Source organism: Aythya fuligula, chromosome 17 (assembly GCF_009819795.1).
Source record: "Aythya fuligula isolate bAytFul2 chromosome 17, bAytFul2.pri, whole genome shotgun sequence".
Lineage (NCBI taxonomy): Eukaryota > Metazoa > Chordata > Aves > Anseriformes > Anatidae > Aythya > Aythya fuligula.
Genome location: NC_045575.1, coordinates 11019755 through 11032840, shown reverse-complemented (window position 1 = coordinate 11032840; position 13086 = coordinate 11019755). Strand labels below are relative to the sequence as shown.

The 13086-nt window shown below is 41.3% G+C and overlaps 1 protein-coding gene across 11 annotated transcripts in view; it reads left to right on the top strand.

Annotated features, from left to right (window-relative positions):
• ARVCF (ARVCF delta catenin family member) overlaps positions 1-13086 on the top strand; it is a 272311-nt gene that overhangs the window by 111271 nt on the left and 147954 nt on the right. The window contains exon 1 of one of the 11 annotated variants that reach the window (XM_032199314.1): positions 12070-12408. The exons of 9 other annotated variants lie outside the window; for them this stretch is intronic. In XM_032199314.1, the coding sequence (XP_032055205.1) occupies positions 12388-12408 (21 nt within the window). In that variant the 5' untranslated portion in view covers positions 12070-12387. Of the gene's footprint in view, positions 1-12069; positions 12409-13086 lie in introns of those variants that run through there. One more of the 11 variants, XM_032199318.1, reaches the window with a different exon arrangement.

The following is a 13086-nucleotide window of genomic DNA, read 5'->3' as shown; positions in this document are numbered from 1 at the left end:
GGATTGTATACAACGTAATGTTTTGGCCTTTCACAAGAAATGTCAAATCTTCAAATAAGGTCAGGGATGTTCTGTAATTGCCAAAAGACTTGGGCAGAGATTTATTTATTTTCTTAATTGTAAATTAAGAAGGTGTGAAGGATTTTTATAAAAAGCATCTTGAAGTTGTTTTACTGGGATAATTTCATTGTTGGACAATCTAAACAAATCATAAGTGGTTTGTTCAGATATTAATTAGAAATAACAGGGACTGTTCTTTAATAAGATTTTTTCCTCCAGAGGATGGATTTCAGGGAGATACTGTCATCACAATTAGAGGTGCTAAATGTTGCTGAAATGTCTCCCATTAATATCAGTGAGAATCTTTTAGTGATAGAGCAGCTGAAGTATTTGTGTTTTCGTAGCCCTTTGTAGAAGGCAGTGCCTGCCAAACCTTCAGACTGTGCAGATGTTTTGTACCCATCTCCCCTGCCTGCAGCAGGCTGTAATTAGCTACTGCTATGTCACAGCTAGCTTTAACCAGTAATTGTTTCTGGTTAATAGCAGCAAAGTGCTGCATTTTGTTAATGCTGTTGAACAACTGGGTAAATCTGTCCTGTGTACCTTACATGGACTTTAAGCATTGCTTCAATTATCGTGTATTGCTGTGTGTATACCTAGTGACATAAATTAGGGTGCTTTAACTCTTAAACTTCTGGAAGATGCACATTGTAGTAGGAACACTGATCTAAAGCCAAAACTGGAAATGTGGACCCCAGCCCTGTGCTTTCTAGAGAAATCTAACTTATTGCAGATTTTGAAGTGGGCAAATGAAGTGCTTTTCCAGGCTAAGAACCCATTGGACAAAAGGTTGTTGGTTGCTTACTAAAAACTTTTCCACTAGTCTGAAAATGTAACATGTAATGATCTTTTAACCTGAGAGCTTTCATCAGGTTAATAAAAATCTTCTAAAAACCCTTCTATTCTTTAATTATATTCTTGACTTTGCTCCCCACTCTGGCTTCGAGTGCTGGGAGCCATGTAGCTGGCCATCACTCTTAGTTTCTGAAGCTGAAAACCTGGCTGTACTAAAAAAGAGCAGAACTGTCTGTTAACGTGCCTGCATTTGCTTCCCTAAACTTTGCACTAAACCAATGTAAAATAAATAAATATATTTTTGTTGTTATAGTATCCCAAGCAGTGGGAGTCTTGGCAGCACAGATAGGCCAATAAGCTTTTAAGTCACTGGTGAGTAGCACCTATCATGTGTCTTCTACATACTCAAGTCTCTGGTTGATGATGTTTTTTATGAGCTTGATAAATCTTAATACTCTTCATGTGTGAGGGATTTAGTTTAATCTGCCTGGTTCTGTTTCACTTCTTTTCAAATCAGCCTTCTGCTGCTCTTCACAGTGGGAACTAGAGTTGGGCAGGGAGAAGATATGAAAGTGCATGGGTAGGGTATGTGCTATAGGAGGCTGAATGCTCAAAGCTGCAATATTATCACTGGATAGTTATTCTGAGCGTAACTTTTTAATAATAAAGAATATTGTCTTTTCTTTTATTAAAACATCAGACACATGACACTTATTAAACACAAGGCTATATCCTGAGTTGGTTTAAATTGGCATGGCTCCACGCGTTGTAGAGAAGCTCTGTCAAATCTGGTCAGCTGGGGAGCTGAACAAAAATGTTTGCATTCAAAGACTGTTTCCCCATTGGTACACATTGACAATTTCCATTCCTATTAATGTTTCATAACCAAAATAAAGTACAGCATCCAATAAACCTGTTTTGCCAACAAATACAATAAATTTCTGCTTTCAGTGATCTTGAAGTGATATATCATGATCTGAGAGGTGTTCCCAATCACTGTTTAAAAAATAGATAAATAAATAAAAGTAGTTGTTATCCTCCTTCCTGTAGGTGGGAAACCTATGGGTGTTACCAGATCTTACATGGTATTAACAACAGAAATCAGACCCTTGCAATGTGGTGCAGAGTCTTTTCAAACTGACCCTTATGCCTGTAAGAACTACTATAAGTTCATCTGACAAGTCTTTGCACTGACAAAATTATCCAATAATTTTAAAATGTATTCATTTGACTGTTATTCCCCCCCCCCTTTTTTTTAAGATAACAGGGTATATTTGTCTTAGTAGGTACTTCAGTAGGTACTTGAATAGATTACACCCAAAATTGAGGTTCTCTGTGTGCATGTATTACTATAATATATATTTTAACATGTTTATTACAAAGCTAGTTATTAAAACAAAAAAATGTCAGCATAAAATCACCTTGGTGTACATTTTTTTTAGAATTATATATTTTTTTTAAACTTACTGGTGTTAAGCTGATAGTCTTGTTGCAAGTTCCACAGAACTCTGCTGTACTTTATGGAGTAACTTTTACACTTACCAGTCGAGCCCGCTGGAAGAAAGCTGCATTACAGTGGTGCCCCAGAAGTGGCAAAGGCTGCTGAGGAGTCAATAGCGGCTGAACGATGGCTGTAGGTTTTTGATATGCATTCTTAGAGGGTCTGTCAGTCAACAGCACGTGTCAAGAGACCGTGGACAGTAACTCCAAGTTGAATCAGTTTAGGAAATTTTAAATCAGTGACCATTTTCTTTCCCTAAGAGGAGTGTTTAAGGAGCTTATGTTGTTTCCAAGAGTGAAATACAAGCTTTGGATCATGTTTTGACTTCAAACATCAATCCAGCCAGCTTCACTGATAAATTTCTGACTCAGGCCAGCAGCTTCATAGGTTTCATCCTGTCAATCTGATGTGCTTTTTCACACCGCATAAGAATCAGGGCTTGCTGAGATTCTTAGTGGTTGTGTGTGTGTGTTGTATGGGCTGAAACATCTAATAAGCAGACCAAGCTGAATCAGCATGATGTGATACTGGTGAGTATAGCTTAATATCTCATATTTCTCTAGCTATTAGGCCTAGTAATGTACATTATTATACAAGCTTCTCATTTGTCACTTGTAAAGCCAGCCAGCCCTGGGTGTGACTGTGCAATTGCAGTAGTTAATAGGGCATGAATATGGTGTTGGAGGCAGATCTGAGCTTGTTTGTACTTTGTAATAGTGTGCACAATTATTTGGTCCCTTAGATGTGACTGAGACAGATTTGTCCAAAATAGGGCTTGTGGGTATGACATCTATAAAAGCTTATTCAGAATTCACCAAAGGCTGCTCTGCAGTTTTCTGGTACTAACTTGACCATGTCAGTACAGATTATTTTTTTGTTTTGTTCAGTTTGTTTTAGCTGCTGTTCTTTAAACCGAAATAACATAACTAGTATGATGCCTGGTGAAGTCAGATACACCATTACAAATGCATCTTGTGTAAGTCGTGTTAGTGGCTTGTGCCCTTTAGAGATGGGCGTCCTCCAAGTGGTGAAGTTAGAATGATGCAAAAGCTGTTCTTTCTGAACTAAGGAAACACACAATAAAATACTGTTTAAATACAGACCAGGAGAAAACAATTTAAATAATTCAAGTGTTAAGGTTTTTGAATCAGTCTCTTTTATTGCTGCCTAGATTATGTGTTCATTTTGAGGTATGGTAATAAACACAGGCTAAAAATTATCTATCTTGTTTAATTAGTGTCCTGACTCTATCACTGACAAATGCTTTTCCATATGTTTCTCCCATACATATATATGTGTATGGTATATCTATGACCATGATTCTTCATGAATTGATGCATAGTTTTGGTGCAGATGCTCCTTAACTTTGTGTTAGCCAAGGTATTAACAAAACAGAGGTGAAAGGAAGGCAGGCAGTGGGGAAAGAGTGGGAATGAGCAAACTTGAAAGAAATTGCATACTGTTTTTTTTTTTTTTTTTTTCTCTTAACACCCTTGTGAGGAGAAAAACCCACAGACATCCTTCCAATAAATAATACCCCAGAAGGACATCTTGAAATGCCAATAATCCACCAAGTTAAAAATAATACAAAATTAGGCTTTCTTCACTTTGCAAATGTGTTTATAGCTGTTCAAGGAAAATCAAGTTAAGGAACAAAGCTGCAGAATATTTTCACAGTTAAGATTTGGATCCTTTATATTTCAACTTACTTTCCAGAAAAATAGCATCTCTTTTAAAACTGTCAAACACTTTTTCCTTTATTTATATATTTATATTATTTTTAGAGTTATTTCTTAGCCATAACTAAGCACCAGTATTCTTCAATCTGTATGCTAATCTGAGGTACCTGTGACTTCTGCCAAAAATGACAGTTTGTGAATTGAGGGTGAGTTTCCAGTAAAAGGTGAACTCTAAAGCACACCAGAACACATGGTGAGAGTAAAGGAAAATACAAGATTAGCTCAAGTTGCATTTCTAAGAAAATATCGTCAAGTTAACCATTCTAAGTTACAGTTTGGGCAACAATAACTCTTCTGTCTATATTTTATTAGATTTATTTGAGATTCTTTGCTCCACACTGACATAGTGTGGACTGTTAGAACATAAAGACTATTTCCAGTGCTTTGACAGTAAGAACATGGGTGCATTAGTATTGTACGTATGTTGGAATATATGCAGAGAAGAAAGAAAAATGGGATATGAGCTGCACTGAGTGCTCAGCTTCCCCCCCCCCCTCCCCCGCATACAGAATGCAGTTTCATCTCTGCTTAAACTTCTATTTAATTACTTGGTTTGTAGTGCCTCTTGGCTGTAGAGCATTTTTTCCTTGGTTATATAATGTATTTGTGCTCATGTTAAGGGACTGACAGCATGGAAGATGACATGCATTGCTTGCCTTACAGGTAAGGTCAGGTACAGGCAACAAGGCTGTAGGTTCATGACAGCTCCCTGCTATTTTCCCGATACGATGCCAAATACCTGGAAAAAAATCGTCAGTAGTTAACCTGTGCACATTCCACTTGTGCTGGTACTGAGCAGATCGCAAATGTGAAAGACTTTCTAGGGATAGTCCTAATTCTTTTATAAATCCATCTGAGACCATTGAAATGTAAGTTCTGATTTGGGGGTGTGGTATGGATGGGACAGACCTCGGTGTCAGAGATGTGCCACGACTGTTCCCCAGCCAGCTGCTGGTGCCCCATCTCTTTGCTCCCCTAGCTCTGTAATTCAGCTCCTGTTTTCTTTCGGCCTGCAGATCACTGTGCAGTTATGCATGCACTAGCTATGCCGTTAGCCTGATCCTGTAAATTCAGTACGTATGAGTAGTCTTACTGAACTTCTAGGAATGACCAGGGTCAGGTTTCAGGTTCTGCCTGTGTGCAACTATTCAAAGGATGCAGGGGGTGGGGACTTGGGAATATGATTCCCATGGGAGAATGAGTCTTTGAGTTCTTGGGTCAGAATTCAGTGTGAGTTGAGGGGGAATCGCTGTACCTGTGAATCCCAGCACAGTTAGGAACCAGGTGCCTTTACTCAGCTGCCTTCCAGGGGAGCATGGTTCTTGCCATGCATGAGGCATGGTTCTAACCCAGATTCTGCTGTGCTGGGAACAATATCATCAAGTTTAGCTTGGAGGTCAGAGCTTTTGTCTCCTTTTTTTTTTTTTTGTTTTGTTTTGTTTTGTTTGGTTTTGTTATTATTATATGGACGTTGTCCCGTCTCTGTGAAAGCAGCAGCTCCAGGTTTACAGTGAGAGTCAGGATCTATTGTTGATAGCTCAGCAACAGCAGAAACTGGGAGCATCAGATGCTGCTTCTCAGAGGCAAAGTACTGCTGGTCGCTTACGACAATGTTGCTAAGCCAGCCTGCATCTTACAGGAATTCAGCCAGAGCACTAGCTCTCTTGGAATTAGTGCAGGTGTTCTAAAGAAAGAGCTTCCAAAGTGACAGTAAAACTACTGCGCTCCTGTGAGCTCAAGAAGCTCCTGCTGTTTGCCTTTCTTCTGGGATTAGCCAAATTCCAAGAGAAGTCATAGAACCTGCTTCCAGTATTGCAGGAGGAATGTGATGGGACAAGGCTACAAAAGAAAAGGGGTTATGCAGCCTTCGTCATGGTGTATATCAGTTGGAAGCCTCGGAAAGATGGAATCAAGTAGTATTTCTGTGAGAATTTATAATTTCTGGTTCTTCTTTTTCTCATTATAGCTTCTCCCTTATGATTGCTCTTCAGTCTTCATGTGTAAGGCCTTAGATGGCAAAAACATGGATATAAAAGTGAATGGGAATATTAGCATAAATTTCAGCTACAGCTAAGAAGATTTGACCAAATCCATCAGAACCTGTGATGTTCCTTCCCGAAGGGATTTGATAAGGGAACACCTAAACCCCACTTATTAGAGTTATTTGAGACTCAGCTCTGTTGGCATGCAGCAGAATCCACTCAAAAGCTGATGCATTATCTGAGAAGCGTTTGTTTAAAACTTTGTCTGTAAAGCTAATTTAAAAAGTAGATCCCAAAGGAATCATTTGAAAATTAAAACAGGGAACCAAGCAACTGAGAAACTCATCGTCTGTCTGGTGAGGAAGGAATTATTTGATTATTTCCAACAGAATGATTTTTTTTCAAAAATCAATTTCATATTATTTTATAGTTTTACATGTGTGGTTGAAAATGTGTTAGCTGAAAGATGCATGCCTTTGCAAAACACCTCTTTCTTCTCTCTATAATCAACAGTAGCCCACCTTCACATCTCACACTACCTCTCTGAAGTGTGTGCTCTGAAACTTTGTATGGGAACTGCAAAATTCCAAAGTGCCATCTAATGTCTGTCAGCAGGAGAGCAACTGCCTTATGCTAATGATTACAATAGTGCAAAGCAATGACCACATTTTCCCTAATCATCTCAGAAATATTTTTGCAGTTTCACTTGACTTGGAAAGCCTCACCTTCTTTTGTTTTGTGTGAATTTTTATTGAATGAGGTTTTGGAAGCAACTGAAAGGCAGAGATTTTCTTGCTTTGTTTGCCAAGAAGTGTGCAAGTGAGAATAATTTTCCACACCTTTTGGGCCTGGAATTTTGCAAGGTTTAAATCAAAATCATTTAATTTGAATGACAAATTCAGTTTCATAATAATTTTCCTTAATTTTCCATTGCTCTACCAACAGGACTATGTTTTTTTCTAGTAGTACATACAACAGAAACACTAAAAAAAAATTCAGCTTGCCTTGTGCACCTTTGTAGGTAAAGGGGCATCTCAGTTGTTCTTTGCACGATGTGTCTGACTGTTGCAAGCTCAGTCAGTATAACGTCAGGTAATTATTAAATATGTCTTTAAAAGGCAGGAATATTCAAATGTAAACATTAAAACATTAAAGAGTAATATCAGGCTTGACAGGATTTTTTAGAAATACAACTTTCTAGTCACATTTAACACATTTGCTTCTTGCTAATTAACATGAAAAGCATCTTACCTTCTAAGTTGTGATTTATTTTTCATGTTCTGCTGCTGGTTTATTTCTCAGCTCAGACAGCAGAACATGATTAATTGTGCTGGCTTCTTAAGATTTTTATTTCTTCTACATTTCATTTCCCAAACATACTACTGTAGTAGTTCAGCTAGGAAAAAAAAAAAAAGGTTTTAAATCCTCACAAAACCCTTTTGAACTCTCTCAATTTTATGAAAAGATTTTGTTACTAACACAGGCCTTGATCCTACACATATGAGCAAGGCAGACCTTTATCCCTACAAGACATCGCGCTGTAGTCAGCCGGTCTTCATAAGCTGCTGCCGTTGCTGCTCCACATGTAGCAGTAAGAATGTTTTGGAGAAACTTTAAAAGCAACTTGCAAGCAAACTGGTGATTTCTTCTTCTTCCCCTGAGCCCCTTGAGCTTTGGACCTGACGAGGCTTTTAAAACCCCGAATTCTCTACAATTCCATTTCTGCTGTCTCCGGTATCTATAAGCTCTGTGAATTAATGCTGAAAGAGTACAAGAATGAATGTTGGATTATGATGACATTGATAAATTGCTGAGCCTTTTGCTAGTTTAGGCCCATCCTGTTGATGGTTCAAATTATGCTCTTGTTCGCTTTGTCCCAACTGTGGAGTAATTCACTGAAGTCATCAGTGTGACTGAGAACAGAATGGCCAAAGATGGCCACAGGCTGCCTGAGGCTGAGTGCCAGCTACAATTATAGCCTTTGATTTAAGTGAATGTTAGAATTTATGCTTTATATATACATATATATGTATAAAAGCTGCTTCCCTTTTTAAGCTACCAAATTACTATCTGAAAAGGATATTTTTAAGGTTACTGTCTGAGTTCAGTTTAGGGACTTAAGCTAAAATGTATCTTCAGCTGCTGGCAGAGTGGCATTTTTAGAATTCTGTCATGAAGGATTGAGAAGAACTATACTCTCCTTGGTTCTAACCCATCTCAATTAGCTCTTCTTTCTTCTTACAATCTTATTTTACATATATTTCAAATACAAGAAGCTTCCTTTGGAATAAGGTTTCTTTGTATTTGACATCTTAATTCTCTCTTCAGAAAAAAAAGAAAACAAAAAACAACAACAAACAAATCTTCAGGTTTTGGTTTGAGAAAGATCATAATTAAGTCAAAAACTATCATAAAAAGGGTTGACTGTACAGACATTTATCAATCCAGTAACGACAAAGCGCACCTTTTCCCCTCTGAATGAGAAAATGCCGTAAGTTGATCTTACATCTTCTGAGCAGGTAATGGTAATATTCAGCTTGAAATATGGCACAAATCATCTAGAAAATCCAGGGGTAGAAGGGGGGGTCGGTGGGAAGGGGGATAATAACAACAACAACAAAAAGTAAGGAATGAAAAATACTTAATCCTGAATCTGTCTTTCATACATTTCAGTGTCTTGGTATTCCTTTCCAGTAACTACATTATGAAATTAAGGCCACAGTACCAGCCTTAAATTTGATTTGTTTTCCTTGCCATTGTCATTCTGTTATAAATGTAAAGATATCTTAATTTTTTTTTTCATAAAACAGGAAGTGATTATTTTTTTCTAGTTCTAAGCCTGTAAAATGTGGTTGATTCTTATCTAAACAAAGCTGCTGGAAAGAAACATAGGTCATTCATTCAGCTGCGCCCTATATGCAGTGACATGTAGCTTCCTTTGTCCTTTATTTCTAATGTAAGCAGTGCTGTCACCAGACTGTCCTTGTTCTCATCCTGTCATATGACAACTTGGATGAAATGGAGTTGACTGATATTAGATGTAGCATGATGGAAGCTGTTTGTATACAAATGAAAATCCTCTGAACTTACTGAAGTGCCTTAAGTCTCCCTCTACAGAATGTGGCTGCTTCCTCTTTGTCATACTGGTCTTCAGCTTTGTGATCCTCTAGGACTCCTCTTTATTACTAAGTTCTTAAATAAGAATGACATAAACCGCTCCATTTATACACAACCTCCTCCCTGATTAAGGCTATCTGGCTTGATCTCTGTTTCTAACCTTGCAGTATCCTACTAGGGTAATGCAACAATTTTGGACCAAGTACAGATGCCCTGAAAAGGTTAATGTAATTTGTAAAACATTTAAAAATGATGGAAATGCTAACAGAAGATGATTTCAAGATTTATGTTTGGGATATAATTTTCTGTTTTCATCTGCCCCTATTAAAACCATTACAGTATGGCAGGCACAGTGACACATCGTGATGTACTCTTCTTTAGCACTCTCATTACCTTGTTCATTTGCTACATGAAATTCATAGAACAATAAAAATATCCTTGGCATGGAAGGTACCTATATGAATACAGGCCAGCTAATAGTGGGAATTGCAATGGGTGATCATTGGGCCTTTGCCTATATGGTTATCTGGGACTCTTGATTCATCTTGTGACTCCTTGCTCTGTTGGCTTTATGGAAGTTACATATCACTGAAGCCATATGTTATGTTTCCAGGCAGAGCTGTAAACCATTTCGTTTTTACTGCCGCTGAGAGCAGATCAATCTATAGTGCAGCACTACTGATAGAAAATTTTTAAGGGTAATGGAAGAAAATAAAAGAGAGAACTTGGAAGATGGACTGGCACAGGATCTCAGCCAGAGAATTAAATTCCTTCCTACTTATCAATTGTTAATTTTTCAGAGAGCAAAAAGATGGTTTTCACCCTACTGTTGCAGCTGGGAAAAATGTGACAAATTATGAAATTGAAGTTCAGCTAAAAAAAATATGGTGGTGGGGAAAAAAAAAGAGTTTAGGATGTAGTCAGCAGTCTGATACTAATGGATAGAGCGTTTGTTGCCAGAATTTGGAAGTTCAGTATAACCTTAGGGATCTAATCCATAACTCTTATTTAGATAATTAGTTCTTTTACTTCAGCATTGCCAAACCCTAGCGTTCAACATGAGCTCTAAAATATTGCAAGTGGCTAAGAAATAAGGGGACTTGAAATGTACCTTTTTTTTTTTTAATAGGGAAAAAAAATCTTTGGCTTTCAGTCTGAACATTTTCAAAACTTACTTTATAGCCAGAAGGCCTATGAGCATCTATTATATTTTTGAGAGGAAAATGATCATTTTAAATAACAACCTGAATCCAGAAGGTGGGACCCTAAAATTCAACAATGCTAATCTTGCATGGCTTGCAAAAACACCTGTGGGTTTACAACGTGAGAGACTTCTCATGTGAGTAACAATTGGCAAGTCCATCCAGGAAGGTTTTCAGTTTCATCATTTTGCATTCAAGAGTAGCTACTCCAGTGCCCTATGGATATAGACTTTATAATGTTTTTTTCTTTGACAGCGTATAAAGGTCTGGCACATGTCCATGTGCATGCCTAAATTGAATGGTACTTTTCCATGCCAGCATGGCCTCAACAAAAGTTGAGCTATGTTAGTTAGTTAACCGAAGAAAAGCTGGGCAAGGAGAAGGGGGGGGAGTGCTGGACAAGTACAGCAGCCTCATACAAAACTGCATTCCATTCACTTTGCTTTGACTTTTAAGTATTTCATTAAGGGCCGCTACCGGTTGCCTCTAAATTATTCCACTTTAGATAGAGCATGTTTTTTACCCTCCACTGGAGCAAATACTTTATTCAGCTAAACCTTGTAGGTTTTGTCAACCTTTACAACGTTTATTTTTAAACAAATTAGGATCAGAGTTGGGTAACACAGTCCTGCCCTTTCCTCTGTCCCTAAAATACAGAGCCCTAGCTCTAACACTCAGCTAGAACTCTGACATTGGCAGGGGTAGGAAAGCTGAAATTAGGGTTAAAAAGGTCTGACACATTCCTGCCTGTCTTGAATGCCCCCCTTTGCATGTATTATTTTTTTCTGTGGGATTGATATTAAGGACACAGTAATTGCGTTGACCCAGGGCGCGTGTTTCAGGGAACCTGAAGCTGGATGCCAAGACCCTTTTGTGCAAAGGCGCCTATTCTGAAAATTACAGAAAATTTGATTGTGATCTACCTTCCTTTTTTTATTTTTGTCTGGTCTGACTGTCTCTGACCATCCCTGCTTTCCAGGGACAGGCTCTAATTTGATTCCAGTAGCTTTCAGTCCCTAATTACCACTGTTCAGCCACCAGCTGTTAGAGGCTTGGATTTACTCCTTGCTGGGGCTCGCTGCTGGCACGGAGCATGAAGGAGGGAGAGGGGAGGCAGCCACTGCCCCATGCCTGGTCAGGGCGAGCAGTGCTGCTCCCTGACCTGCGGCAAGGCTTAGAGCAAGAAAAAGCCCGCAGGTTGGGTCAGGGCTGCTTTACACCCTGCTGCCCCCCTTGCCGTCCTACCCTTACCACCACCTCCCCGTTTCGCTAACCAGTAATTTACCAGGGCCCTCTTGCAGTGAAGGTGGGACAGGTCTGAAGGCAGGTGAACGACTTAAAAAATACATAAATAAGGCGGCTGGAGTTTGAGCCGTAACCTCCCCGTGGCTGGGTAAGCTCTGGAAGGGAGGAGGCTGTGCCCGCAGCCCGTCCTTCCGCGCCGCTGCTGCAGCGGGGCTGGCCCCGAGCTCCCACAAGTGCCCCAAGTGCCCGAGCCGCCGCCCGCCCTCCCCTTCCTCGCGGCGCCACGTGAGGGGTCCCCTTCCCCTCCCCTCCTCTCCTCTCCTCTCCCGGGCCCGGCCGGGTGACATTTCATTTTCCCTCTTTTGTCTCCGGACCGCGGCAGGACGGAGCCCCCGGCGGGGTTGGGCAAGCTCCGGGGGCCGCCGCCGCCCTTCTCGCCCGCCCGGCGGCAGCGGGCACGGAGCGAGGCCGCCCCGCTCCCCTCAGGCGCCGCCGAGCTCTGCCCGCTCCCCACGGGCGTGGCCGGGCCCCGGCTGCCGGGTCCCGCCCTGGGGAGCGCCGTGTGAGGGGCCGCGGCCCCGCCGGGAGGGCCGGGGGGCTCCGCTCCGCTCCTGTCGTCTTCTACCCCGGCTCGGCTCGCAGGGGGAGCTCCGCGCAGGGAGGAGGCTCCGGAGCGGGAGGCTGTGGCCGCGGGGGGCCGGCGGGAGGCGCGCGGTGCCGGGCTGGGCGGCCGGCCCCTCGGCTCCATGCCGGCGGAGCTCCAACAGGTGAGCGGGGAGGGCGCAGGGAGGGCGGCTCGGGCTCGGAGCTGGGACCAGGAGGGGACCAGGAGGGGACCTGCGCCGCCTTTTGTGCCGGGGCGTTCCGCAGAGATCCCGCTTTTGTCTCCGGTGGGCGAACTGATGAAACGCGAAAAAGGCAGCTATTGTTTGCTGTGACCTTCTCGTCCTGCTCAGTGCATCTGGAGAACTCTTTGACAGGGCATAGCTACAAACGGTGTTTTTTTTTAAAAACGGCTTTGCAGTTGTGCTTCTGCTAAGTGTTTGCCTTTCCCATACAGCATGCCGGTGCTTTCTCTCTGATTTTCTTGTTGAACATAGGAGGGAAATAACTTCAGTTTCTGACTCAAAATGTTACCTTAAACAGAAAGCTCTCCTTGCTGTCACCTCGTTAACTATAACAGACTTAGAGCTCTGTGGGAAAAGATTTCAAATATTATTCCTTACCTTGGAGTGTCATTGGGCATTGCAGAGTGAAGCTGTTGCAGGCTAGATGTAAATAAGCAGAGATCAGGGAGGCTCCCGGGATGTAGCGGGGCTCACCTGGGGAACCCCTGCGCCCACCGGTGAGCCGGGGGAGCCCTGGAAAGTGCAGGGGGGCAGCAGGGGACAGCTGCTCCTCAAACTTGGCTGAGGTGCTGTAGCTTTCCTTAAATGTTCTTTTTC